Source organism: Pithys albifrons, chromosome 25, assembly GCF_047495875.1.
Source record: "Pithys albifrons albifrons isolate INPA30051 chromosome 25, PitAlb_v1, whole genome shotgun sequence".
In the NCBI taxonomy this organism is placed as follows: Eukaryota; Metazoa; Chordata; class Aves; order Passeriformes; family Thamnophilidae; genus Pithys; species Pithys albifrons.
The window spans coordinates 978545-1006043 of record NC_092482.1 but is presented as its reverse complement, the minus strand read 5'-3'; the positions used below and the strand labels follow the sequence as shown (position 1 = coordinate 1006043).

At 58.9% G+C, this 27499-nt stretch overlaps 2 protein-coding genes across 2 annotated transcripts; one reads left to right on the top strand and one right to left on the bottom strand.

Moving 5' to 3' along the window:
• Window positions 1–8883, top strand: IGFBP4 (insulin like growth factor binding protein 4). The gene is made up of 4 exons (XM_071577249.1): window positions 1–449; window positions 6234–6388; window positions 6506–6640; window positions 6874–8883. The coding sequence occupies exons 1-4, from the start codon at window positions 77–79 to the stop codon at window positions 7000–7002; spliced, it is 792 nt and encodes a 263-aa protein (XP_071433350.1). The 5' UTR covers window positions 1–76; the 3' UTR covers window positions 7003–8883.
• A 1054-nt stretch (window positions 8884–9937) lies between these two features.
• On the bottom strand, window positions 9938–27271 carry TNS4 (tensin 4). Its single transcript, XM_071577248.1, has 13 exons — window positions 27182–27271; window positions 20549–21170; window positions 16691–17111; window positions 16100–16506; window positions 15210–15296; window positions 14631–14750; window positions 14221–14313; window positions 13880–13957; window positions 13417–13488; window positions 12296–12464; window positions 11915–11983; window positions 11672–11698; window positions 9938–11138 (listed from the first exon to the last, which is right to left on the bottom strand). Exons 2-13 carry the CDS (start codon window positions 21051–21053, stop codon window positions 11009–11011), a joined length of 2178 nt encoding a protein of 725 aa, XP_071433349.1. The 5' UTR covers window positions 21054–21170; window positions 27182–27271; the 3' UTR covers window positions 9938–11008.
• Window positions 27272–27499: the final 228 nt, after the last annotated feature.

Here is a 27499-nt window from a genome sequence, read left to right as displayed (position 1 = left end):
AAAGCGGCCGCCGCCGCCCCGCGCCCGCCGCCAGCCGAGCGCCGCGGAGCGGGGCCGGGGCCGGAGCGGGGCCGCCATGCGCCCGGGGCCGGGGCTGCCGGGGCTACCGGTGCTGCCGGTGCTGCTGGCGCTGCTGGCGGCGGCAGCGCGGCCGGGCGGCGGCGAGGAGGCGATCCAGTGCCCGCCGTGCTCGGAGGAGCGGCTGGCGCGGTGCAAGGCGCCGCAGGGCTGCGCGGAGCTGGTGCGGGAGCCGGGCTGCGGGTGCTGCGCGACCTGCGCTCTGCCCCGCGGCACCGCCTGCGGCGTCTACACCGCGCGCTGCGGAGCGGGGCTGCGCTGCTACCCGCCCCGCGGAGAGCCGCGGCCCCTCCGCACCCTCATGCACGGCCAGGGCATTTGCACCGACCTGGCCGACGTCGAGGCCATCCAGGAGAGCCTCCAGCCCCCAGGTGAGGCGGCGGAGGGGCGGCCGTGGGTGGGTGCCCAGCGTCGGTACCCGGGGTGGATGCCTGGGGGCTCTTTTCCCTGTCAGGGGCAATGGCACACCCCCCTGTTGGCACCAATTTGCTCCCCGCTCACTCCACATGAGCTGGAGCCGTGGGATGGGGTCTCGTCAGGGACCTTCCCATACTTAAAGAAAGCTTTTAAGAATAATAAGTGACTTTTACACGGGTAGATTTTGACAAGGCGGGGGGAAGGTTTTAAACTGAAGAGTGGAGATTAAAATTAGATCAAAGAAGGAAATTCTTCCCTGTGAGGGTGGAGAGGCACTGGCAGAGGTTGCCGAGAATATTTCTGGATATCCCATCCTGGAAGTGTTCAAAGCCAGGTGGGATGGGGCTTGGAACAGCCTGGTCTGGTGGAAGGTGTCTCTGCCTCTGGCAGGGAGTGAAACTGGGTGGTCTTTAAAGTCCCTTCCAACCCAATGACCCCAAGATGCAGAATGGGACTGGACAGCCAAAGGATGGGAATACAGGGAGTGTGTTCAGGGGAGGGAGCAGAGTGGGCTACAGGAGACCCGGTACATGTGATTGATGTTTGTGCCATCCTTACCCACCGTGGGCACAGCAGTGCCACAGCCAAGTGGCACCGCATGTGCTGCAGTGGGGAACATCACAAGGACTTGTCACCTGCTGTGCCCTCCTGGCTGCAACATGGCCCTGGACCGAGGGGAAGCCCGGGGTCCCACGGGCACCTGCAGGCCCTGGGGAGATGTCTCAGCTACTGGGGAAGCTCCTGTTGCACAGTGACCCCTGCACTGCCCCTTCCCTGGGACGCTGCCGGGAGCTCTGCCTGCACCACCAGCAGGAAACAGGAAAGAGGCCGCGGGGCACCTGCTTCCCTTGCAGGCAAGTCTGCCCGGGCGCTGTGCCAGACTCTGCCAGGAGCTGTCTCTGTCCCGTGCTGGGCAGGACAGTGGGGTGCAGGCAGCACCAGGCTGGAGGAGCTGCTTCCTGTACTCTCTGCCTACAACTGTCTGTCCCAGAACCCTCTTGCAGGTGTCTTGCCATGCCCCTGGTGGCTGGGAAGGTTCTGGGAGCCAGGAGTGGAGCTGGCAGTGGGAGCTCAGCCCAGAGCTGTGCAGGTTGCACTGTGGGCATGGAGCCTCTCCTGGGGGATGAGGGTGGGGACCTGGTCCATCTGTGGGTCTGGATGCCATGCTCCCCCTTTCCCATCCTATAGGCTGTGACCAGGATGGAGCATCCCACCATGGGATGGTCCATGAGTTGACCTGGCCCTGAGTCCCCATGTGGGGTCACCTGGAGGTCCCTGAGGGGCAAAAGGGACTGGAGCAGTGTCTGTCCCTGTCTACTCTGAGGGCTGGATCTGAGCTCCATTCTCTCCTCGCATGGCTGGTCCATGGCAGCTTCACCAGTATCCCCACCATGCAAAGTGCCCTTCACGAATGGGCCCCTGCAGGGACAGGAGCTCTATGGGAGTGCTTGGCATGGGGTCCACTGCGGAGCCCCCCTGCCCTGCCTGTCTGTCCTCATCCCACATCCTGCAGGAGCTGTCTGGGCTCCCTGGCCCGGGGCTGCGCCGAGCTGCCAAGCCCTGTTGGTTTTGGCTGTGCCCCGTGTAATGCAACATTTTTTCCCAGAGCCTTTAGGAAACAGACTTGCATTTTTTCCCTTCCTTCCCGCGGTGTTTTGGCCTGGCTGGGGATGGGTGGGTGGCCGTGGGAGCCAGGTCACCCACCGGACACTGTCATGGCCAGCAGGGTCACAGGTGGCAGGATGGGCGAGAGGGCACTGCGAGCCCCTGTGTCCAGGACAGCCCAGTGGGATGAGGGCAGGAGACCCATATCTCATTGCTCAGTCTGGTGGGACACCCAGTTGTGGGTCCTTGACCCACTCCAGCAGCCCAGAGCCAGTGGGTGAGTGGGGCTGGGGGCTGCAGACTTCATTGCTCCCACAGAGCGAGGGCAGCCCAGACTCTGATGGCTACTCTCTGGATGAGCAGAAGGACATTAAATGCCTCTTTAGGGGCAGGGGCACAGGGAGCAGGTGCCCCCGGCTGTGCCGCGGCCCCGGCGCTGAGTGGGTGCTGGGGAGCGTTGCCGGCGGCCGGGAAGCAGTTAACGCACAGCTCGTACAGTAAACACTTTGTCTGGGGGCTCTGTCCGGGGGGCTCTGCATTCCAGGGAAGAGGCTGGGATCGGGGGGCTGGGCTGAGGCCGGGCTTTCCAAGGGTTGGACATGGCTCCCAGCTCCAGCGCCAGGAAAGAGCCTCTCTGCTCACCCAGGACCGCGGCGCCCACAGCACAGCACTCTGAGGAAGTGAGGGAGGGGGTGGCTGCTCTGCTGACCCCAGACCCTCTCCTGCAGTTGTGGGACCTTGTGCTGGGCCCTGTCCCTGCCTCCTGCTCCCAGTCCTGCCAGCTCCTGTCTGGCTCTGGGCTCCCCCTCCTCGGCCAGAGTCCTGTCTTGGGGCTGGCTCCAGGAGGTCTCAGCCATGGCTTTCCGGCACAGCCAGTGGGTGGTGGTGGCTGAGCCCGCGTGTGGCAGCCAGGAGGAGGTGAGGACATACTCCCCAGCACACATGAGGAGTGATTTAATGCTGGATAAATGGTTATGTCTGGAATAACCTGACCCCATGGGAGCTGTGTTCATCCCGTGTGGTCTGTAAACTGGGACAGATCCTTCCTGTGTGAAGTGACCAGGAAGAACAGCAGTGGCTGAGCCCTGGCTGGACAGCTCATGGACAGGGAGGACAGGCTGTGTTCAGGCAGGCGAGGCTGTTGCCATGTCCCATCTGTTCCCTGGGATGGGGGTTCATCCATGCTTAGGTTTCTCCAGGCTGGGTGCTGCTCCTGGCAAGGCTCTGGTCGCTGCAGGGAGTCATCTGCATTTGCAACCCTCACTCCCTCTCCTGCATCCCGACCTCCTCTCCATGGGACCCATGTTGGACCCTGCGGCAGGAGGTGCTCAGCCATGTTTGAACACAGGATGGTGTCTCTGCAGGGTGGGGACAGGCCAGTTCCCAGCTGGTATCCCATGCCAGAGGGCAGTAGGTGCCTGGTGCCTGTGCCCTCGGCACCCCAGTACCTGACTCCCCACCCTCTGCCAGGGCCAGTGTGTGGCAAGATGAGCACAAGAGCTGGCACTGCCATGGCCCTGCCAGGACCACCCTCAGGTGATTCTGCAGGGACGTGGAGGATGCTGAGGTCACCACGGCTCATGTGTCACATTGGCCACAGACACATGGATGTGTCCCTTCTGGCCCTTGAAGCACATGGGACCCTTCCTATGGGGCTGGTGGCATAGGGGGGAGCAGGGTGGGAGCTCTGGGGGTCCCTGACACTTGTCCCTCCCCAGGGACACACACAGCAAGTCCCAGGATTTCTTTGGCTGCCCCAGGCTCTTCTCCCACAGGATCCGCGCGGTGGAGCCGGAGCCCTTCACCGCTCCCTCGGGCTCAGAGCCGTAAATCACAAGTTCGGCACGTGACCAGCCTCATTTGCAGCTCCCGTTAATTGAAGGCAGTGCTGAATGACTCGTTTGTGTCCCTGGTCCACAGGCCGAGCAGGAGGCCGGGCAGGATTGCTCCTCCTGCCGGGATGGGTGGCTGCTCTGCTCGGCTGGTGAGGGCAGCACCCCTACCCAGTCCTTGGCACCCACTTCCATCCCAGACTGTCAGAGGGGCTTCCCTCAGTCAAGCAGGGAGCCACCTGCCCTCTATCCCTCCAGGGTGGTGGTGGCCATGCATGGGGTGGCAGATTGGGCTGCACCAGGGCAGGGTGGCGGGTGGCAACTGTGGGCTCCACACAAATTTCTTTTCCCATACTTTTTTGCTGAGTGTGAGGAGTTTTCTGGTCCAGATGAATTGCCAGGGAGGAGAGAGGTTCCCTGAGCTGCTGTGTGTCACTTAGCAAGGGAACAGTCACCCTAAGAACAGCAGAGTTCCCTGTGGCAGGGAGTGACGCTGGAGCCTGCGAGGTGGGGGCTGCGGGTCCCGAGCACTGGCAGGAGCTGTTTCACTGCCTGGAGGCACCAGATTTTCATGTGACCTTATGAAAATGTTATTGGCATCTGGTTTTATTTAAGCTGGGAGATTTGATGCTCTGGAGGCCTCTGGTGGAGGGAGGAGGGGGTTTGGCTGTGCTGGGATCGGTGAGGGCTTCCCCTGCAGGGGCAGAGCGGGCACTGCCGGTGCCTCCTGGTCCTGCCTTTCCATGGCGTGGAAGAAACGTGTGGAGGCGCCAGGAATTCAGCATGGTGGTCCCCACTGGTGCCAAATCTTCTGTCCAGCCCTTACTTGTGTGTCTCCCCATGGAAATGCAGAGGAAGGAAAGAGCATCCCTGCCTGAGCCCCTGTCTGGGCTCTGCCACCAGTGCCTGCATTGCGCCACGGCCCCGTGGTTGGTGCCGTCAGGGCTGGTGCTGGCACTGCTCTGTGCAGGGTCCTCTGGGTCCCTTTGGGTTCGTGTTTCACATTTCAAGGGCATGAGCCATTTCCTGGAAAAAATGGACAGATTAAACAAAGAGCAAATAACACCCACAAGGGAGGGGGCTTTGCTTGGGGCTTCGCTGTGGACTTCACCCAGGCCCCGGGAGCTGGGCCAGGAGCCCTGGGCTGCAGGAGCCATGGCAGGAGGTGCTCAGGGCAGAGCAGAGCCCGGGTCCTGCGGGATGTGGCAGGCAGGGGACTGTGGCTCTGCCCCCACTGCCTGCCTGCAGGAAGGGCCAGTGCTGGACATCACCCAGCAGCCTCTGCCCCGGTGCTGTGAGCTCCTGGGTGCCACCTCTGATGGTGACCACTCCTGGCTGGGTTTGGGAAGCCTTTCACTGCTGCCAGTTGCAATATTGATTCATTTAAGTCCAACCCCAGGATAACCTCGGGCAGGGAGCCCTGGCTGCTTTCCTGGACAGCTCAGGCGGGCCGGGGGCAAAACTCTGCTCGGGTTGTGCCTGATGCAGCTCTGAGCACAGGTGGGGCTCAGTTCCTGGGGTGTTCTCCCTCCACAGAATGTAAACGGGCCCCAGGCTGGAGGGACCGGCAGCTTTTTGAAAGTTAAAGTCACACCAAGCGCTTGTCTCATGACGCTCCGTCCAGCTGCCAACATCTGGGCCGGCAACTTGGCTGCGCTCCTGGCGCAGGAGGGGATGCCAAGCACCGCCTTTCGGGATCGGCCCCACGGGAGATTAACTTTCTTATTCCAGGAATTTCTCCTTTCATGTCTTGGCGGGGGCCGTGCCCCGCGGCAGAGCGCGGCTCCACTCCCGGCTGCGGCGCCCGGTGCCGCCCCGGGCCTGGCGGGGGCTCGGCACCGCCCCAGTGCCCCGTTCCCACTGCAGCTCCTCAAAGGCAGCTTTGGGGGGCACCAGGGGCTTCCTGGGTCTCCCTGGCTGCGTGGTCACCTTCCAGCCCTGTGGCTCCGGTGCTGCGGGTGAGCACCAGGTGCCTGGTGGCACATGGCTGGCAGGGACACAGCCAGGCCCAGCACTCTGGAGCCACTGCCCAGCACTCACAGCGGGCATTTTCAACCCTACAATAACAGACGAATGGCGACAAGTTGTTAATCATGGCTAATGAGTTGGAAGAACTTCCAAGTGTCTTTCCAGTGCTGCAGAGAGTCGGCCCAGTGCAGTGGCAGGGGCAGGAGGGGAGCCAGGGCTGGGGGTGACATCTGTGGGGACTCAAGAGTGTGATGTGGGGTCTGGCAGCACCCCCTGCTCGTTGTTCCAGAGGGTGCAACTGGCACTGAGCCCCCTCGGTCTGTGTCCCTGCAGAGAAGGAGGAGATCGACCACCCCAACAACAGTTTCAGCCCCTGCAGCATCCACGACCGCAAGTGCCTGCAGAAGCAGCAGGCGAAGAGGGTCAACAACGGCAACAAGATGCGCAGCAGTGGGAGCCCCCACCCCCGCGAGGACGCGCGGCCCATCGTGAGCACCGGCAGGGCTGGGGAGGGCAGGGTGGGCGCTCCATGGTGGGGGTCCCGGGGTGCTGGGGTGGTGGCACGTGCCAGCCCCGTGGTTGGCTCAGCCCCCCCCTTCCTGCAGGCACAGGGCTCGTGCCAGAGCGAGCTGCACCGCGCGCTGGAGCGGCTGGCGGCGTCACAGACCCGCACCCATGAGGACCTGTACGTCATCCCCATCCCCAACTGCGACCGCAACGGCAACTTTCACCCCAAGCAGGTAGGTGGGCTCTCACCTGGGGGGGGGGGCTGGGGGGCATTTTGTAGAACCAGAGTGAGCCTGGGAGGGAGAAACGGATGGATAGACAGTGACAGGGCATGGCAGAGCCCACCCAGCTCCCACCTTCTGTGGGAATCACCCCTTGGGTGCTGAGGGCCCTTGGCAAAAGCCCCGAGGTGGGATGGGGGTGGTGAAGCCAGGCTGGGTGTCCCTCAGTGAACCTGTCCCCACAGTGTCACCCGGCGCTGGATGGGCAGCGCGGCAAGTGTTGGTGTGTGGACCGCAAGACGGGGGTGAAGCTGCCAGGCTTCCTGGAGCTGAAGGGGGACTTGGACTGTCACCAGCTGGCAGACAGCATGTGAGTGTGACTGCGGCAGCCCCGTGCCAAGCAGCAGCCAGGACCCTGCCGGGGCTGCCCGGGAGAGGAGGAGAGGGGCTGTGACCACCGAGCAGTGCCCTGGTGCCAGGGGACATCAGGATACACTCTGGACTGTGCTGCTCTGTGCCACGGGCTGCCCATGACCTGTGCCATGACCACTACCCACCACTGCTGGGATGCCCAGCATGCACCAGCAGCACCTCCATCCCACACGGACACAGCCTGGATGATGCTGCCCTGGGGCTGGTGTTGGGCTGCCTGGGTAGAGCTGGTGGGCATCACCCTCCACACTGCTGCCATTGCCCTGCGGTGCCCCCCAGTTTTCAGCCCGGCCCCTTGGGCAGCCCCAGACACCGTGAGGAGCTGTGGCAGTGCAGTGCTGTGCATGCCAGACCTCTGCATGGGCAGCAGGAGAAGTGCCTCATGCTGCCCTTCCTGGCAGTGAGAGACTGCCCAGGCAAGGACAGGGGGCCCGGAGAGATCTCTCCACTGCTGCCCACCCTCCCTGCTTGCATCTCACCCAGAGCGCGTGTGTGCGATGGGCAGCGCGGCCCATAGAGCAATGGGAGCCCTTCCCCTCCCCACTGGAGTCCCCCTGCCCCACAGCCCAGCCCCACCCTGTTCCCTGTGCAGGGCCAAAGCCTCCCATCCATCCTGTCCCCCTTGCCCCATCCCCCGGGGTGAGGGCAGTCCCCAGAGCCATTGAGTCCACGGGGAGGGTGGAGGGCATGAGGGATGTCCAGCAAATTCATCCCAGCAGGAAGAGTTTTTTGTCTCACTTTTTGCTTTCTTTCCCAATTTTTAAAAAATATTTTAAAAAATGTCATTGTTGGGATCTCAAAAGTGACCGTGTGGCCCCGAGGGTGGAATTCTCCAACCCCAGGGACCAGGGCACTGTGGCAATGGCTCTTGTCTTCTGGGCTTGGCCAACATGACAAAAACCAGGATGGATTCTGGAATGTCTCCATGATGGGTTCTGCAGATTTCACCAGCACAAAGTTCTCAGCTGAGAAATTGTCACTGGTTTTGTAGCTATTCTTTTTTCTTCTTTTTTCATCTTTTTTCCCTTAAGCTGAAAATTTTTCATGTACAAATGCCATGCCAAAGATGGAGGGACTTTCCTGATCCCCTCCTGACCCACCCCAGCTCTGCGGCCTCAGTGGAAGCTCATGTGAATTTGCCCTGGCCAGGGCCCCCTGATGGGAATGAAATGTTTCAGTTTTAATGAAACATCCTCTGCCCTCCTGACCGCCTGCCTGTCCCCCTGCCCTGCCAGATCCCTGCCTGCCCTGGAAACCCCCAGATGTCCCAGCTGCCCCCATGGCTCTGCTCACACACAGCTTCTAAACCGAGTCAATTTGCCAGGACAGTCTTTGGAGGGGAGGGGGTCCCTGCCTCTGCTTCTCCCCCAGTCCCCCCTGTGCCAAGGATGGTTTTCCCAGGGTACAGGAGGTGCTGCTGGGGACCACAGACAGGCATGGAGCCAATCCCATTGTGGGGCACAGGGTGTGGTGGCAGTGCTAGTCCAGTGCCCTTGGCCACTTGGCCCCTCCCTGCCCATACCAGTTTAGGGGTTCCTGGGAATGCCAGTGCACCAGGGCACAGCCTGTGTCCTGCTCAGAGGGCTGCAGTGTTTCATAGCATCTCTCCTGTAGTTTAGGGCTGTATTTACACACGACCATGTACCAGTGTCCCCCACCCCCACGGTGTCCCCCTGCACCCAAGGGGTCCCTGTCTGTCCCTCCTGGGCCAAGCCCGTCCTGTTGGACTCCTGTGTAGCACCGACCCTTTTACAGTACACTTGAACCTTTGTATCCTCAAAAAGAAAAATGGTAATTACTGTATTTAATTTCCTGTTATCTGATGTTTTTCTACTGTGTGGTTTATTTTCTATGGTTTTAAATTATGTGACTGGGGGGAGGCAGGGCAGGAGTGAGAGGTCTGTGGGATCCCACTGGTGTGGGGACAGAGTCCTTTCACCACCCTTGCCCAAGGACCTGCTCTTCTGGTCCTGTGGTTGGGCTTGGGGTTCAGCAACCCTGGAAACCCAGATGCCCTCAAGCCTCTGGAAGAGCTTCACAAGCAGGAAAGCAAATGATTTCTTGCCTCCTCATGACTCCCAGCTCAGCCTCCAGTGGTGCCACCGGGAGAATTGTCACCATCGACCCTACACAGTGACACGGAGCAGCGGCGGGGCCGGAGATGGCGCCAGGCTGGGAGGGGACCCTGGACAGGCTTCAAAGTTCAGGGGCAGACAGAGACAGGCACCAGCTACTCTGGGGAAATGGGCTTGTGGCCAGGCAGTGCTGCTGGCCTTGATGAGGCACAGCCCATGGCACAGATACAGGTGCCAGTGCCAAGGTGCACCAGCAACCACCAGCTCTGCTCGGTGTTTTGGAAGGTGTTGGGATGCAGCTGGAGATTCCCAGGCTCAGGAATTGCTACAGCTGTCACCTCCCAGTGCTCCTGACTGCAGCTCAGCTGTCTCCCCATGTCTGCAGCTGGTGCTGCCCGTGGTGATGGCACAGGAGATCACCAGGTCCTTGCCTGGTGGCTCCCAGGGCTGGCAGTGCCATCCAGAGGTGCAGTGGTTAAGGGTTACTGTGGGGTTGGGGTTGTGCAAACACCCCCAGGATGGGGCCAACACGCAGCCAATAGAGACTGCCCAGAAATCTGCTGGCCCAGGACATCAACTGTCCATCCAGGGCAGATGTCAGTGCTCCTGGACCCTGGCCCTGTGCCCACGGCTGTCAGGGCTGGTTGGGCTTGGGGGGCAGAGTGATCCCTTCAAAGCACCATGTGGAGCAAAAGCCTTTGCCTGTTCCCATTCTCCTTGTGCTGATCCTGACCAGCATCGTGATAACCACAGTAGAGTCCAGCATCTGCTTGGCCATTCCAGAGTAGAGAGAGGGACCCCATTGCTGACATCCCTGCGGTGTCTGCGCAGGATAAACGCTCCACTGCTTTATTGAAAATACCCCTGTGTGGGTTTATAACAGAGTGCACAGTGAAACCAATGCAGAGGCTCCAGGTAAGCGAGAACTAAGGTACCTGAGAGTGTGGTGGCCTCGGAGCCGCTCCCTGCTCGGAGCTGCAGCACAGTCTGACCCTTCAGCTGCTGCAGATCGTGGTGGCGGCGGCGGCTTCCTCGAGGCTGTGCCAATTTACGTCATCCGAGGAGCTGGCCCAAATTCAGGCAAGTCATTTCCAAAAACCCCGTGTTTCACTGTCATGCAAATGTCACTGTTTCTCTCCCAGCTCTCTGCGGTGCTGGAGGTTGAGCCTGCCCATGACCCTGCTCTGTGAAAAAGGGCAGGAGAATTTCCCAGCACCGGGAAAAATGTGCTGCTCTGACATTCCTGCCTGCGGGTGCTGCTTGCTCCTTGAGGGAAGAAGGTTTCCAGCAGGAATTGGTGATTTTATACACTTTGACTTGCAAAGCTGCCTCCTGGTGCTGCTCAGGGGGTGAGTCCCCTCTGCCTGCCCCAGACCTCCCCTCCTGTGGCACTGCGGTGGTCAAGGCTGAGTCCCTGATGGTGGGAGCTCAGCTCAGCTCCGTGACCCACCTCAACCCAGACACCCCGAGCACAGGGGTCCCCCTTGGCTGGTGGGAACCTCAACCAGAGCACTGGGGTCTCCCTTGTCCCTCAACCAGAGCACTGGGGTCCCCCTTGGCTGGTGGGAACCTCAGCCAGAGCTCTGGGGCCCTTCAAAGCAGATGGTGGGTGCCAGGTGAGGGGCAGTGGTTGCATACAGAGCACAAGTCCCATCCCACCACTCTGTCCCAGACCAGCACAGTTCCTCGTGGGCAGCTCACCCCACCAGAGCTGAAAATCTCTATCTGAGACTTCTGATGTGATGGTATGTAATAAAAAGAGTATAAATATGAGGTGTTGCCAAAATGCAACCCAGAAGCAGGAGCAGGGGAGCAGGAGAAGCTCGGCAGTGTGTGGGCAGCTGCCAGCCCTGGGCATCCCCAGGTGCCATCTTTAGGGGCCAGGCAGGAGCTGGCGGAGCAGGTCGATGACGAGCGACACCGGCTGCACCGTGTCGTACTCTGCAAACAGGTGACAGAGGTTCTCCGAGTCTGTCTGGCTTTTGGCCACGAACCCAAAGATCCTTTGAAAAAGGAGAGAGGCTTATTCAGTTTGCATCCAGGAATCTGAAGGAATAGGCTGAAACCAGCCCCAGCCACAAAGCCAAATCCCAGTTCCAGCAATTCCACCTTGGCCCGCTCCCCAATCACGTTTCCGTGGAAGCCAAGCAGCTGGGAGGAGCGTTTCTGGCAAGGCTTCCCCAGCTGTGAAAAGATTCTTGAGCACAAGGTAGAGCCAGATATAAACTCTCTTCCTGAGCCCAGTGTGAGTCCCTGGGAAGGCTTTGGGATTTGGATGTGGGGGTTTTGCATGAGGCCATGTGGAGAACAGGGCTCAGCCAAACCTCTTGCCCAAATCCAGAGCAAACCTGCCCTAAAACTTCACCCACCAGTCCCACCCCTCATCTGGCCACCACGGTAATTTCTAGTGAATCCCCTCTTCATTTTTAAGCTGCTTCTTTGTTGCTCTGCAGTACAGCTGCTTCCCAAAGCAGCATCACTCCCTCCCAGATTCCAGCCCCCAGCTCCATGTGGGAGGTCCCTGCACAGGTCTTACCTGGAGGACTTGCAGTACTTCTGCCACCTGAGGGAAGAACAGAATTGGAGTTGCTCAAGGGCTGATGTTTAATTCATTCCATCAGCTGCAAAGCCAAGGGTTAGGTTTAGATCCACCCCAGCATGTTATGCCCAGGGCAGTTTTTTGGGATTTGGGATCTGAAGCAGGGCAGAGGTGCTGGGAACTGCAGGGAAGGGAGCACAGCTAGGGTGGCTCTGACAGGCACCGCCACCCAAAACTCACTTTCTGTTCTCAGGGTCCATCCCGCAGAACCTGATGGCAGCCAAAGGGTAGTGTCGCCTGAAAAACACCCTGGAAGAGGAGAGGGAAGTGTTTGGGAGGGAAAGGCCCAGGCAGGAACAGCAATTCACAAATCCAAGCCCTGCCATGGCTGCTGGGAAACGGGTGTCCCAAATGGCATCCCAAAATCCCACCCCTGAGTGCAGCTGCCCCCTGTGTCCCACCCCGAGGCGCTGCCACTGCAGCCCTGCCTGGAACAAGGGGCGAGTCCATCCCTGAGTCGGGGCAAGGGTCTGTCCAAGCAGGGCAGTTTTCCCTGGGGCTGGGAGGCAGGGAGGGGGCTGTGTCTCCATGAGCCCCCCTGGTCACCCCCTGGGCTCTTACTTCCTCTGGATGTCGGTCAGGGTGACGCCCTGCTCTGTCACCCTGAAGTGCACCAGGGTGGGCGTGGGCAGCGTGTCCAGGTCCAGGGTGCAGGAGATGCCCTTCAGGATGGCAGGGGCTCCTGTCAGCGTCTCCACATTCACTGAGCTGAGGTACAGGACGTTGCACACTGCAAGGACAGCACAGATGAGCTCCAGGGCTGGGTCCCAGGGGTCATCCTGCAGAGCCCTCACACAGAACCTGGGTCAGGGTTTGTTTTGATGAAAATTAAAAGATTTGGTGACTCACAAATTCTTCACCAATTTAGTTTGGTTTACTTTAATTCTTTGCACTAATTGTTGTAAAAGTCAAAGTATTTAATTTCCCGTTTCTAAATGTCACATTTGGGGCTTTTTTCCCTGTTTATTACATATTTCCTTTAATGAAAAGCAGAAATACCCCAAGCCAACTAAGGGCTGAAGGCCAGCCTAAAACATGACATTTCAGGCTGATTGAGCTGTTTAAAGGGCTGTTCTGGGTCAAACTAAACTTTCCAGCTTGCCAACTGATTTTTCAGAATTTCCAGCTAAACAAAGCAGTTCCTGGTTCCCCAGCCTGTGCTGTGACCCTCCCATGTGGTCTGCTGCCCTTCCCTCTCTGCTCTCACCTGGAGCCCACCCAGGCTGGGGTGCACAGACCCCTCCCTGTCCTGCTCTGCAGTGCCCACGTGTCCCCCCACAAGGTCCCTCAGCAATTTAAGCAGTCCCCAACTGCCTCATCCCTCTCCTAAAGCTCCAGATGTTCAATCCCCACTGAAGCACATCAGAGGAGGGGCTTAAAGATCAGGACCTATTTAAAACTGTGGGAAATGGGGTCTTTAATCAGCCTTGTGACCTCAAGAACTGTGTTTTCAAGTATCTTGAGGACCCAAAATCTCCTTTCCTTAAAAATATCAGGTTCCCTTGGAGCCCAAGAGCTGGGGATGTGGAGAAATCCTGCAGGTAGCCTGGAATCTGAAGGGGGATGTCACACAGGTCCCTGCCAGTGTGTGGGGGTGACCTGCTGCTGCCACAGCGTGCCCAGGGCTCCAGCTCTGGCCAGCTGGGCTGTGCCCAGAGCCAGCACCTGGCTCCTGCCCTCACCTGCAGTTTTCTTTGCCAGGGACAGCACGGATTCGGGAGCACAGTCAGGGCTGTCTTCTCCGTCAGCGAGATCTGCACCAAGGACAAGCAGGAGCAATGAGGACACAGGGCCTGTGCTCGTCACCTCTTTGGCCATTCCTTATCTCACAGAGGCCCAGGACTGCTCTAATTGCAGGGACTTAGAGCAGTAATTAACTTAATTGTACTCCACCTCCCTCTCCTGGCTCTGTTCACCTCTGATGTGCCCATTCTGCCTTCCCTTGCCCACCCTCACCCTCAGCAGGAGGGGTCACCACTGTCCTGTCCTTGGGTCAGCTCTGCAGTCCCTGCTCCCCCTGCAGCCAGGGCAGCAGCCCCTCGCAGGGCACCCACAGGGCTCAGGCCCCTGCCCATCACAGGACCTTCCCCAGCGCCCCTGAGGGCAGGAGGGACCCTCAGAGTATCCCTTGTGTCTGTCACCTACCTCGGGTGGGGATGCTGAGCCTGCAGGGCAGTGCCAGGGGGGTGATGGCGTGCTGGTAGACAAAGGCAGAGAGGCTCCCTGAAACACAAGAGCCATGAGTTGGGGGGGCTGGTGCCTGAAACGTCCCCCAAGTGTCTCCACCCTGCAACACTGTCCCAGGGAGGTTGTGCTCCTACTATCATGGTCTCACTGACAGGGAAGTGCAGGCAGGACCGGGGTTTGAGGGTCCCTGTGCCAGTGGGCATGCAGGATGCTCACCCAGTCACCCCAGTGCTTCCAGGAGTTTGGGAAACAGCTCCTGGGGCTGCCAGGGCCACTGTGGGTGGTGGCACCATCCTTACCAAAGTACAGCTCCTCGCTGGCCCCCTTCAGGTGCACCCCTTTGGTAGAGGACTCGATGAGGAAGTGCCGGACGAGGTCACTGCTCTCCTGACCTGCAAGAGGGACCGAAAACAGCGTCAGCACCGGCCCCAGCACTGCTGTTTCACCTCCATGTGTCCCTGCCCTCCCCTGCCCACTCCTGTCTTCTCCTACCTGTGCCTTCCCACCCCTGCCCATCTCAGGGCATCACCAGAGCTTCTCTGTGATGCCAGTGTGGTGCCAGCCCCTGTGAGGGGTGGGATGGGCACCCGCAGACCCTGTCAGCACCTCCCACACAGTCAGAAACCTGTGGCTTCTCACCTGGCTTTAGTTTGCCAGTTTCAGTTAAACCATTGAAGAAAGCCCTCCCTTTCCAAAAGAGACCCTGTACCTGTTTGGCTGCCAGAGGGAGAACCAGGAACCTTCATGGCCAGTCCAAAGGAGCCCCGGAATGAAGTGCTGTCCCGAACAAGGAACGTGCCTGGCTCCTTGTCCCTCAGGAGCTGGATTGCTGTCAGAGCACAGGCAGGGGCTCAGCCAAACACAACAGGTGTGACCTCCCCACTCCTGCGCTCTGTGGGCAGTCTCTCCTTGGCAGCAGCAGGAAGGACGCTGGAGCATTTGCCGAGGATGTGCACATCCCTTGTGTGGCACCAGCTGTGTCCCTGCAGGGCCCCAGCTCGGTCCTGCAGGTCCCTGTGGTCCCCAGGACACTCAGTCCCTGCCCAGGCCATGCTGTGGGACAGCAGAAGTTTTTCTGGGCTTGAGGGGATCACAGAGGGGCTGTGGTACAGCCCATGTTCCTGAGTCATCCCCCTCAGAGTAAGAGGGTCTCTCCATCCCCACCAGCCCCCAGAAGGTTTTGAATCACCCCCTCCAAGTGCCCCCAGGGACACAGGAGGACTCTGTCCCAGGGTGCAGGCAGGAGTCTGAGGTGGGGTCACCCCTGCAGAGCCCCTCACTGCCTTACCTCGGTCCCTGCTGATGCTTGGCTTGAACCAGTATTTCGATGTGTCCATCACAAACTTCATGGTGGGCTGCCCAGCCCTGAGGGCACCTGGAAGAGACCCCATGATGTCAAGCCCAGTAGGACCTGAAGGACCTCCAGAGGTGACAGAGCTCAGCAAAGTCATTTCTCTTTCAGGCTGGCCAAGGCTGAGGGTTTTTTGAATCCTTTCCTCCCCACTCCTCCAAATAACTCATTCTCCATGTAATTATCTCTCTTGGCAGGCTGTGATGCAGTGCAGAGAGGGGCACATGGAATCCCTTGGCAGTGCCAGCCTGCCCAGCCCTGCACAATGCACTGGTCCATGGGCTTTACACCAGCTGAGGATCTGACCCACACACCCTCCTGCTATTCTCATAAGGATCCCAATTAAAACCCTCTGCCCTGAGAGCTGCCTCTGCTCATCTCCTCCAAAGAACAATAGTCCCAGTGTTTGCCCTTGAATGAGGGACCTTCTCAACTCTGGTACCTTTTGGTGTCCTCAGAGCAAACAGGAACCCAAACTCCTCCTCCACACCCAGTCTGGGCCCACAGACAAGCAGGATGGGACAGAATGGTGGTTCTCACTCTCAGGTTCTATAAATAGGTGTATCTGCATCTCCTTGAAGGAGCAGGGAGATCCTGCCTGCTGAGCCCTGGCACCCAGTGGGTAGATAGCTATGGGTCACCAGTCAGGAGCTGGAGACCACCATGGAACCCTGGGGGAACACAGCAAGGAGCTCCAGCTCGAGCAAGACCTTCCCATCCTTCGTGCCTATAACCCACAGCTAAACCAGAGGGAACATGGGGCTTGTTCTCCCTCTCCCAGCAGCTGTTGGGGGGTGAGCTCCCACCCCACCCCACGTAGCACTCACTGTCGGGGATGCAGGCGAGGGCAGGGGCCGACAGCGCAGTGTTGAGGAGCCTCGGGGGGCTGCAGGTGGGAGGGGGCAGCTGTGTGGCACAGCCAGGGGTGGCCTGGGCTGGCTGGGGGTACCCAGCCCCTCCTTCCAGGCACCCGTTCACCAGCAGCACCGGGATGTCGGCTGCCGACGTGAGGATGGAGGGTGGGCAGCTGCTGGCCTGTCCCTTCTGGCACAGGGAGGTGCTGGTGCTGGGGGAGCTGCCTGCCCTGGGCTGGGGGAGGCTCTGGCCAAAAGCTTCTCTGGAGTGAGGTGCAGTGCCAGGGGAAGGTGGGCAGGGGCTGCCCAGGGAGCTGGCAGGGGATGGGCAGGCAGCGGTGGGAGCATCCGAGTCCTCGTTGTGGAGTGAGTGAGTGCTGCTGCAAGAGGGAGACAGAGCAGAGAAGATCAGAGGGGTGTTCACATGCAAAGCCCACCCCAGGGACTGCTCCAGCCCCACCAACCCATCAGCTCCCAGTATGAGGATTGAGAGACCCAGGGTACTGCCCTGTGCCCCTCCCATCCCCACCACCACCCCGAGCCCGGGACACAGATGGCATTTACCTGCCCAGGATGTAACTGGTGTCGGAGCCAGGGCTCGTGGAGAGCTGGGACACCCAACTGCCCCGCTGCTGGGCCCTCACCACATGCATGGGCTTCAGCAGGTTGTCAGAGGCCGGGGAGGAGCCGAGGGTACCGCAGGGGGTGGTGTCGGTGTGCCTGGCCGGGCACTGCTGGGGCACGGAGATGCTCTGTGATGCTTTGCTGCAGCTCGGGGAGGCTGACCCAGGGCTCGAGGGTTTGGGTGGGCTCGAGAAGACCACACTGTCACTGGTGCTGTATTTGCCCCCGAGTGCCCCTTTCTGGGTCAGGAAGCTGTTGGCCTGTGGGGACCTGGAGAAGGGGGTGCCTGAAGGGCTGGGGGAGCCCTGTGGCTGCTCGGGCCCTGTGGCTCTGCCCGGTGTCAGCTCTATGTACTTGAAGTCTGCAGGGAGAGAGAGAAGGTTATTAACAATCTGGTGTTCTAACTGGGTTCCTCAGTAAAGCTCCATGGGGGACACACGTCTATTCTTCCTGCTGTGAATTTTGGCTCTGGGTTTCCCTCCCTGCAGGGCTGGGAGGGTCCCAGGGGACACCTCCATGCCTTTTGCTGAGGTTCAATGAAGGCTGACTCCACAGACCCCGAAGTGCATTGACCCCCCAGCACTGGCAGGCTCCCAGGGAAGGGGGTTACCCACGGTCATGTCTGGCTGCTCAGACCCCCCTTGCCAGTGTTACCCAGCCAGGACCTGTCGAAACCTGCAGCCAGGGATGGGTGTTCCCTCCAGCAGCCGCTGTGTTTGTACCTGAGTCAAGAGAAAAACATCTGGCTGCTCCCCCCGGGGATGACGCCAGGTTTGGAGGGTGCCCAGGGCAGCAGAAGGGTGGCCCTGCACCCCCTGGCTGGGCAGAGGAGCAGGGGGATGTCACCTGGCCCCAGGTACTGCTGGAGTGGCAGTGGGGCAGGAAGCAGAGGGAATCCACCTGTGCAAGTCTCTCGAGAGAAGTCACTTCCAAGGTAGTTTCTGTGCCTGTGCCTGTGCCTGCTGTGGGATTCTTCCTGCTCTTCCATTTGTGCTGAGAGCAGGCCAGGCATGTCCAGCCCCTCTGCTTGGCATTAGTCACCAGGGAACACACCTGACAGAGCATCTCTTGTCCAAGCCCCTCAGTGCAGCCTCACAGCCAGGACAAAGCGTGCCTGGTTCCCCTTGTGCCTGCTGCAGATCAGGCCTTGGCTTCCCTGGACAAAGCCCTAATTTCTGGCTGAGCTGGAACACTCAGACTCGATTTAAGCACTGGCAGTGACGGTGGAATCCCCCACCAGGGCAGCCGCTCCAGTGGTTAATCACTGCAGTGCCAGAGGTTTGCCCCTCCCTTCCAGTCTGGACCTGCCCAGCTTTGCTTTCATCACCTCATTCTCGCCCCTGCCATGGAGTTCAGGAAAATTCCCCTCCTCAAAGGTGTGTCTTGGGGAGGGAAAAGCTTTTTGCTGCAGCAAAGACAAACGGCTCTGACAACCCCAAGCTCCCTGGCCTTGGGGAAGGGGCCTCGATGGACCCACCGTGTGGGAGCTGGACAGGCAGAGCAGCCGATTCCAGCCACGTGCTGCTGACCCCTGTTACTGCAAGGAACGAGCAGACCTCTGGGGCATAGAGCTGGATGAGCAGGATAAGCACAAGTCTGTACAAAAGTTACTCCCTGAGCCCCTTGTCCATGCCAACCCCAGCGCAGGGTTGGATCGGCACAGCCAGCGCCGAGGAGGCGCCGGGTGAGCCGGGCGGGCTGGTCCCCAGCGGGGCCACAGCTGGACCTCGCCAGGATGGAGCCAGAGCCTTCCCCCTGCCAGGAGGGAGCCAGAGCCTTCCCCCTGCACAGCCCCCGCCAGCAGCAGCTCCTCCAGCAGCTCCGCAGACACGTGTGCCGCTATCAGCTCACAAACCCTTGCAGAGAGCTCCTGGCCGGATGCTTTTTGTCAAGGTCCCTCAAAAGGAAAAAGAAATGGGGATTTTAATTGTCCTTTAAAGCATCTATGAACTGGGCTCAGGAGGCCTTTTACCTCCTACTTCTCTGCCTTTGCTCTTCTTATCACCTGTGGTTAAACCTCAAATATTTGCTCAAGACCTTGGCAAGTTTTCCAGCACCAAGGAGTGGCAAAAGCGCCACAAACACAGAGCCCAGAAGTCACGCAAGCCGAGGGCTGAGATCCCGGAGCAGATTCCAGAGGGATTTGTGACTCTCATGAACGTGTCTCCTGCTGCTGCAGCATTTGTCATGCCCCCTTCCTCGGGGGCTCCAATAACCAAACCCAAGCCCCTCTCGCCTCTGTGATCACCACCAGTCCCTGCCACCCTCACATCAGGGCACAGGACACAGGGCTAGAGTGGGAGAGGGTGGTTGAACAGGGATCCTGCTCAGTGGAAAGAAGTTTATGTGAAATCCAAAAGCTGCTAAAAGAAAATGACAGCTAAAGTGAGGCTTTCCCCACTGCATTTGTGGCCAGATTTCCAGATGTTCAGTTCCACACTTGGAGCCAGATTTTCCAAAGCACTACCTGTGGAGCTGCTGGGGGCTCAAGCCCCTGAGCAGTGCCTGAAGGGAGGCAGAGGAATGGCTCAGGCACTGAGCAGCCAGAGCTGAACTTGCACTTTGTCACAGTACTTCATCTGCAAGGCTGCTCTGTCCATCCCAGAGGGAAGCAGGGACACTCTCTGGACTGGCATTGCCTGGCTCTGGCAGTGCTGCTGCCCCTCACAGGTACCTCATCCTCTCCTGACCCTGTGGTCCTCATGTTTGCACGAGGGCTCAGGGAGAACAGAATTTTTTTCATGCCTTTAACATCCTCTCATTTCATCTTCCTCGGGCAAGAGGACTGGGGACAGATTGTCGAGGTATTTCCATGTGTAAAGACAGGGACAGGCAATAAGGCTTTTGGGAAGCAGAGAGTCTGTGTCCTCAGGCACCTGAGCCACCCCAGCCCTGTCCCTGGTGCCCCAGGACAGTGCCAGCAGTGCCAGCACTGTGGGGCTGCCCTGTGCACAGGGTGCTGAACAGCTGAAAGCAGCAGAGGATCAGGAGCAACTCCCAGATCAGAGCCTGGATTGCAGGGATGACAGGGGAGTGTTGCACAAGGTTCACGTAAGGCACCCGTGAGCTGAGAACAGGCTGGTATGTGCTGCTGCTGCCTTGCCTATGCCAGGTATGCTGCCCGAGGAGTGCACAAGCCCTGGAAAAAGAATTTCCCTGGCAAAGTGATTGGGAACATTTCAATGGGATGGTTGTGTAACACTTGGTACCTTAGCCCAGGGCTCTGGAAATACGCCTGCAAATCCTTTTGCTCCCAGAGGTCAAGTGTGACTCTGGGAAAGGCTCTGCAGGCTTTGAGGGAATGGGGGAGCACCCAGAGCCCAGGGCCTGTCAGTGGTGGTGATAACTGGGATCAGGAGTTTTCAGAGAGCTGCAAGTCCCGTTTCCAATGAGAAATGTTTTCTCCAAACACAGGGAAACAAATGTGAGATTGAATTAAAGGCTGCTTTCCCTGTTCCCTTCTGGATCCCTTTGAGCTGGCTGGGCATGAGATGTGTCAACAGTGATCAGACCAAGGCCATGGAAGCACCAGAATTAGGCAGAATCTGGACACACAGCCTGTCCTGCTCCTTAGTACAGAGCCCTGATGTCAGAAGACCATCCCCCACACTGATCCCACTGGGGACAGTGTGGTATGTCCCTGATGCCCATTTCCAGCCTCTCCAGGAGCACAGGACCTTGTGCTGCCCATGGGGACAGGTGTGCCCCTGACCTCTCTGTCCTGGGCTCCCAGTGCCCCTGACAGAACGTTTTCACCAGGCTGGAGCTGCTCTGGCTCCATTGGTGCCCTTTCCTCACCTATTGCCTCTGGGTCCTGTTTCTTGGTGGCTGCAGTGTCACCTGAAGGCTGGGCTGGGTCCTTCACCGGCCTGTGTGGCAGCGGCTGGAAGGTCGGATCGATTTCTAGGATCAGCTGGTTGAGAGTCTCTATGGATATGTCCAGGGAAGGAGACATCAGCTGAGCCTCAGGATCCGTGCTGGTGCTCTCCTCCTGCTTTGGCTGGCACTGGGCAGTGGGTCTCTCCAAGGAGGACTCCGGCTGCCCCTTCCCCTGCGTGTGAGCTCCCACATGCTCCAGCACGGGGTGGGCTCCATACAGCCTCCCTCTGGGCAGCAGGTGAGCCTTGGGGTGCCCCACGGAGGCTGTGCCAGCCCAGGATTCCGTGGAGTAGTAGACGTACTTGCCGGGCAGTGCGGAGCATCCCGGGTACCCCGGCGGGCACAGGCTCTTGCTCTCCTCGGGGGAGGAAACACACACACTCTGTCCAACACGCAACACGTGGTTTTGTATGACCTGTGACATGGTTTGGTTTTCTGGTTTGACAGCTTAGAGTCCAAGGGAAACCTCCTCCTGCTGCTCCTCGCCTCCTTCCTGCGCGGGGACCTCAGAGCCCAGTCCAGTCTCCAGCAGAAGAAGAATCTGAGGAATGCAGAGAGGAGCGAGCGGTTACACAGGCATGCCCCGGGCAGGAGCAGACTTGAGCGGAAAAGTCTATAAAAACGGGGATTTGGAGCGCAAAGCTGGAATTCAGCGAATAAGAAAACAAGTCACCCTGTCGTGCTTTTCCACCCCCTCCAGCCTCTGGTCCTGGTGCCACAGCACAGCTGGGCAAGCGCACCGAGGACTCACTGGCGACAGCTTTTCAGGATTCAGAGGCCTGAAAATGACATCCTGCTTTATTTACTAGTTTTCTGGATTAAGACTGAAATGAAGTCTCACTCTAACAGCCTTCCCATGGGTCCCTGCCCCTCGGAAGCCACCCGAGGGCAGCTGGTGAGCCCAGAGCCCCGCGGGCACAGAGCCGGAGCTGCCTGCCAGGGCAGTGTCCTGGAGTGGGTGTACAGCTAATCCAGGATTTCATTTTCCTGGTACAAGGCAAGCCTGGAAGCCTGAGGACGTGGCTGCTGCCTCAGCCATGGCACTGCTTGAGGAATCTGACTGTTAATAGACTTTGAAGACTCCTGGGCTTTGCTTTAGACAGAAAGTATTTTTTAATTCTCCATTATAAACCCCCATGGCATGAGGTGGGTCTCAGGATTCTGGGAAAAAGGGTCTTGGGACACTGTTTGGAGGTGGGGAAGTTGTCCCGCTGCATCCAGCACCAAGTGGGATCCCCTCTGGCTGCTGCTCCCCTCCTGCTTGTCAGGAGCTGTCCCTCTGCCACCAAACACAGAGGGACCTTCACTCCTTTGGCTCAGGGTAAGAACAACAACCCTGTCCTGCTCCACACTCACTGCAGCAGCCAAGCTCAGAGACTCCATGTGGGGACATCCAAGCCCAGCACATTCCCTATGTCCCCACACTGCACCAGCCACATGGGATCATTCCTGTCCCCTTCAGTCCCCAGGAATGACTGTGCTGGGGGGACCACGTGGTATCCAGAGATCCAGAGCCAAAGGTTTGCTGGCAGGAGATAATCCCACAGCTCAGGGCTCCCTGTCCGTGCCCTGTGAGGATCAGGTGTGTGACACACACAAGCAGTGGGCTACACTCCACAAAATATTTGTCCTTCCCTGCACCAGTCTCCAATGGTAGACTTATTGACTGGCCTATCCCGGCCTGATTAAGGATGGAGTCACAGGATTAGGAAGGAGACAGTTGCTCCGAGGCAGCCGGGCCCTCCCGCCCGCGGGCGCAGCAGGGCTGGGCTCCTGCCCTGAGTCACCTCTGCAACTGGTGACTCATTGCCATGCCAGGTGTTGAGAGCTAGTACACAGGGGGCTCAAAACAGGCCAGGTTTGGTCTGGATGAGTTATATAACCCTGGAGAAGCCTCACTTCTTGCTGGAGAGACACCTGGAATACGTTGGACTCATGAGGGTTAGGGAGTCAGGAGCGAAGCATTGCTGCTGTTGGCGGCTGCTGCTGTCAGCACAGCTTGGCACGGCAGGTAAAGGCCTCTCCAGAGCTCTGAGGGCTGCAGGAGTGAATAAATACCTCAACCCCATTTACCTCCCTGCCAGCCCAGCCCTGCCGGTGTCTCCTGAGCCTCCGAGAGGTTTAACTTACAGGATTGACAGGTTGGTGTGTAGGAAAGGCTCAGAGCAGGGATGTGCCTGCACCAAGGGCTGTGCTGCAGGAAGGGAAACACCTCTGGAGCCTGGCTTAGACAATTAGTTAATCCTACCCTCTTGGGGCCAGGTCTGCCCCAGCACTGAGGGAGTCTGGAGTGGTTATCCCTGTGGAGACCCAGCTGTGAATTGATCTGTCAGAAACTGGGAGGCAGATGGGTGAGGGGCTGCAGGTGTTGGGGTCCCTTCTGTGACCACAGCAGTGTCACAGCCCAGCAGCCCCCGGTGTCCTCCCTGCTGGCCATGCCATGGCTGGCACCAGCACGTGGCTCTTCCTTGGCATTTCTGGACCCCAATCCCAAGGTGCAGAGGATGCAGGAGCAGACTGGGACCCTGGCTCCCCTCTCCCACCAGCACCCAGCCTGGCTGTGCCAGGACTCTGCCTGCAGAGCACATGTGGCCTCTGGTGGGGTCACAGCACGGCTCTGCCAGGGGGCAGTCGGATCCCAGGTGATCAGGATGCCCACCTTGGTCCCTGCCCTGGAGCTCTGTGTGCCATCACACCACCAGCTCTGCGTGAGAAGCGCAGAGTGGTACAAGGCTCGGAGGGAGCGTTGGTTAAATATAAAAAGAAGAGTCATTCCAGGTCAAAAACGCAAGCGAGATGGAGTGAAAATTGGATTCTCCCCTGGGGAGAAGAACTGCCTGGCTCCAGTCAGCGGCCGCAAGACAAGGCTGGTTTTAATTTAAGTAGGTACAGAAATAACGTGCAGGATGCATGAACCGGGGCTGCCGGGGCTTCCAGGAGCATGCACGCAACAGCTTCCCTCCTCTCTTGTACTCCTGCCCTGAGTTTTTGATCTTTCTTATGCCTGGTGCTGCCAGAATTAGCCTCCAAACCTCATTTTTCCTCCCTTCCCTTCTCTGGGTTGGAGTGAGAGGTCTCCCAGGCTCCTCACAGGAATTTTGAGCCTCGGCTGTGGGCTCTTCTGCTTGGAGGAGCAGAGGAGAAGGAGAAGGAGGGGAATCACAGGGGGGCCTGTGGTCTGTTGGTCACCAGAGTGGCAGAGCCATGGGACAGGCATCAGGACTTTCCAAGAGCAATTTGGAATGACAGTGCCCCTCTGGTGAGGGCTGGGCAGCGTCTGGCTGTGCCCCCCAGGCTGGGAAGAGGGGCCAGGCATGGGCACAGGCAGGGAGCCCATATCACACACCCCCACACTGTGCCCCGGGCTCTGTGGCAGCAGCAGAGTGAGTGCTGTGGCAGAATCAGGGCAGCCCTGGCAGAGGGAACCCCGGCACCACAGCCAGGGCTGGGAGATCTCCTGGCTGCATGGAAACACCAGGGAAGGGGCTCTCTTGTTTAAACTAAGACAAGGGTGGCACAAAGAGAGATGGAAATCAGCTGGCACAGACATCCAGACTGGAAATGACAGTTTCTGCTTCTGGAAGCAGACTGTGGAACAGATTTCCCCCTAAGAGGAAGGGGACAAGTCACACATTTTGGATGCAGATGGACACTCTTAGAAAGACCCTTGGCGAGGCAGATCCCTGTTGCACCAAGAGACACAGCTGTGGGGCAGGAGCTGCAGTTCAGCCCAGTAACTCCAGTTCTCCTCTCCAGCTCCAGCCCAGCTTGGCAGGCAGCCCCCTGACATGAAAACACAAGCCCTGTGCCAGGGAAAGGAGCAGGGCTCGGGGTGTGAGGACTGCAATTGGAGCACCCACGTGGGGCAGGAGGAGGGTGTGGATTTGGAGGGCTGCAGGGTGCCCCTGGGCGCGGTGGGAGCAGCCAGGTGCCCTGGGGCCAGGGCTAAGTGGGCACACCCTGGCTGGGTGATAACACCCTTCCCAAACCCGCCATACCCGTGACACCTCATGGGCCCAGCCCGAGGATCCACACAGAGTAAAGTCCCTCCTGCTTCATCTGCTGGAGCTCAGGGAGCCCAGAGGGACCCCCAGGCCAAGCACTGGCTCTGCCCTGGCATCAGATAGAGCAGGGTAAGAGCAGAGTGTGGCCCAGCAGCTGCAGCAGAGCCCCGGGTGTCCCAGTGCGGATATTTGGAGCTCAGACATCCGAGCTGGGACAGAGCCTCCTTCCCTGCCTGCACAGACCCCAAAACAGCTCAGGCAGCTGCCAAGTCTGGTTGTTTTTCCTTGCAACATGAGCCCTGAGAGCCTCCCGATGACAAGCCTGTTACGCATCCCCTTGCCAGGAAGGGCAGAGGGGACTGCAGGGACACCCAGGATTTCCAGAGCTCATTACACCCAACTTAATCGCGGCGAGGGCTGCGGGCGACCTGCCTGGATTAGCAGGACATGCTGAGGGGGCTGAGGAAAACAGTTCCCATGGTTATGCTGTGTTTTGCCTGCAGAGCAGGGAGAGCTGTGGTATCACATGGCAGATATTAATACCCCCCCAGCTCCGGGGTTCCAGCACCTGGGGCGTGGGGCAGCTGATGCCCGAGGAAGGGCTGCCCTCCCTCACTGGGGGAGAAGAGTGGCTGTCAGAGCCTCCTTCCTTGCTCAAACATGAGCAATTAGGAAGCTCAGCAGCAAACAGAAGTGTTTGTGAAACCCCGGGCAGCATCTTGGTATCTGACCAGCCCCTGGAGCGGCCGCACGACGGGGCAGCATCTCTGTGTCCGGTGCCAGAGGAGGATGTTCTGCTCTTCAACACAACCCGAGAGCATCCACAGCAGACACCATCCACCCCCAGCGACCCCCCTGCAGACCCCCCCAGTGCACTGCTTGTTTAGCAACATTTCAGGCTTCTGGAAGGGTCTCCAGGGCTTTGGAGGAGGACGGTTATTAGTAATGTTGAAATCACTCCTCTGACATCTCCCCCTCCCACTGCCTTCCTCCCTTTCCCTCTCCTGGGATGGTTCTTTCCCCTTTGGCAAAAGCTGCTCTGGGTATGAGATGAGCAACAGAGCCTGGTCCCCTTTACCCAGGAGAGGTCCCAGCATAGCCAGGAGGAGTTTCCCTTCCCCTCTTTGTGGGTGAGCAGTGGATGTGGGAGGCTCAGGGACAACAGCATTTTTAGAACAGGATGTCTGTCCAAAAACAGACTCAATTAGCAAATCCTAAGAACATTTGAGATGAATTACAAGAACATGAGACTTTCAAGACACACTAACAAGTTCCTTGGAGCACCAGCCAGGATTTTTCCCTTCTGTGACCATGTGCACACCTCCTTTCATCCCTTGAGGTAATCACTAGTGTTAGACAAAGGAAGCTGCAGCATAAGAGGCTGTTTTCCTGTATTTCAGGGGTGCCAAGGGAAGGGAGAGGATGGGAGTTGCTGCATGGGGGACTCTGCACACTCCAGGTGTTTCAGAAGAGCCCTGTACCCCTGCACTCCCCCAGGCACATCTCCTGTAGGGCTTGAAACCTTGTGAAGCAGCAGAACATGCTTCAGGCTCTTCCCTTGGGCCTAGGCAGCACAAGGTGGGATTAGATTCTCTTCCTTGCCTCCCCAGACCTCCCTTTTCCTCTCAGTACATCCACCTACACCATTGGTGGATCCGCAGTGCTCCCGCCTGGAGCTTCCACACCATCCTCCTGATGCTCCCTCTCCTCTGACACAAGGACAGAGCCCCAGAACCTGGGTTTGGTTTTGGTTTCACAGCATTTCTGTTACTGACCTGATTCCCAGTGCCTTGACCTCCCTGACTGCGACTGGAGAAGGTTCAGCAGTAAAACAACACCCTGAGTAACTCACACAGTCCCACGGGAACCTCTGTCTCAGCCACTCACAATTTATGCTCCCACGTGGCACTTTTATTGCCTGGGACTCTCCACAGTGCCTGCCCCACAGTCTCCCACGAGGAGGCAGGAGGCACTGGAGCAGGCTCTGGAGCAGGCTCTGGAGCAGGCACTGGCACTGGCACTGGCACAGGCACTGGCACAGTGCACGATCCCAGCTGCATCCCCCTGGCAGAGCTCACTCGAGGCAGTGAAGGAAATATTCACTTGGACACACAAGCAGACAACAAACACCACTGGAAATCTTAAATAGGCTTCAAAACGGTAAGAAAGGTAAATGCTAATGTCAAAAACCCCGGAGACTACTGAGAACCCCCCAAAATCTTAGCCAGAGCAATAAGCATAATCCCAACCATTCCCCCCAGCACTTCCAACAGCCTTCCCCAGCTCGGGGCTGCTCGGTCTGTGCCCACCAGTGGGACTGCCCGTGCAGGAACAACCACGTTCTGCTCATTCGAGATCCCTGCAGCAGATTCCTCCTAAGGCACAGGATAATCCCAGTGAAATGCAAAGCAGCAGCAAGAGGAGTGATTGAAAGGAGGAACTGATGGGAACTGCTCGTAGCATTAGCATGAGAAGTGAAGGGGAGAAAGGACTTGGAAGAGGCAGGGCAAAGGCAGAGATGGCCCTGGGCATCAGCACTCGGAGGTACCTGCGCTGCAGCAGCTCGTCCCCACTCCCGTGCACGGCTCAGCTCCTCAAACACCTCCACCGCACCTTGAGCTCATAAACCACAGGGGTGGGTCTGTGCAAGGAGCGGGTCCTGCGGGAGCTGCGATTTAACGGGAGCGCAGTCCCTCCCACCTGGGCTGAGCTTCGCCGCCCTCCGTGCCCTCGGGGGCAGCCAGGCCCGGGCCAGGTGTGATGCAAGAGGGAAGCCCCAGGCGCCGGGTTTGGGCAGAGCAGGGGCAGGGCCTGGCACGGGCCAGGCTGCTCCGGGCACGGCTCTCAGGTGGAGCACAGCAAGGGG

What these genes read in the sequence shown, in the direction of transcription:
- IGFBP4 (XM_071577249.1), top strand. Translation starts at nt 77, where the DNA reads ATGCGCCCGGGGCCGGGGCTGCCGGGGCTACCGGTGCTGCCGGTGCTG. An exon ending in GGAGAGCCTCCAGCCCCCAG is followed by an intron (nt 450 to 6,233) that starts GTGAGGCGGCGG and finishes GTGTCCCTGCAG; the next exon opens with AGAAGGAGGAGATCGACCAC. An exon ending in GCAACTTTCACCCCAAGCAG is followed by an intron (nt 6,641 to 6,873) that starts GTAGGTGGGCTC and finishes CTGTCCCCACAG; the next exon opens with TGTCACCCGGCGCTGGATGG.
- TNS4 (XM_071577248.1), bottom strand. Translation starts at nt 21,053, where the DNA reads ATGTCACAGGTCATACAAAACCACGTGTTGCGTGTTGGACAGAGTGTG. An exon ending in CCTGGCAAAGAAAACTGCAG is followed by an intron (nt 12,465 to 13,416) that starts GTGAGGGCAGGA and finishes CTGTCCTTGCAG; the next exon opens with TGTGCAACGTCCTGTACCTC. An exon ending in ATGGACCCTGAGAACAGAAA is followed by an intron (nt 11,699 to 11,914) that starts GTGAGTTTTGGG and finishes TTCTTCCCTCAG; the next exon opens with GTGGCAGAAGTACTGCAAGT.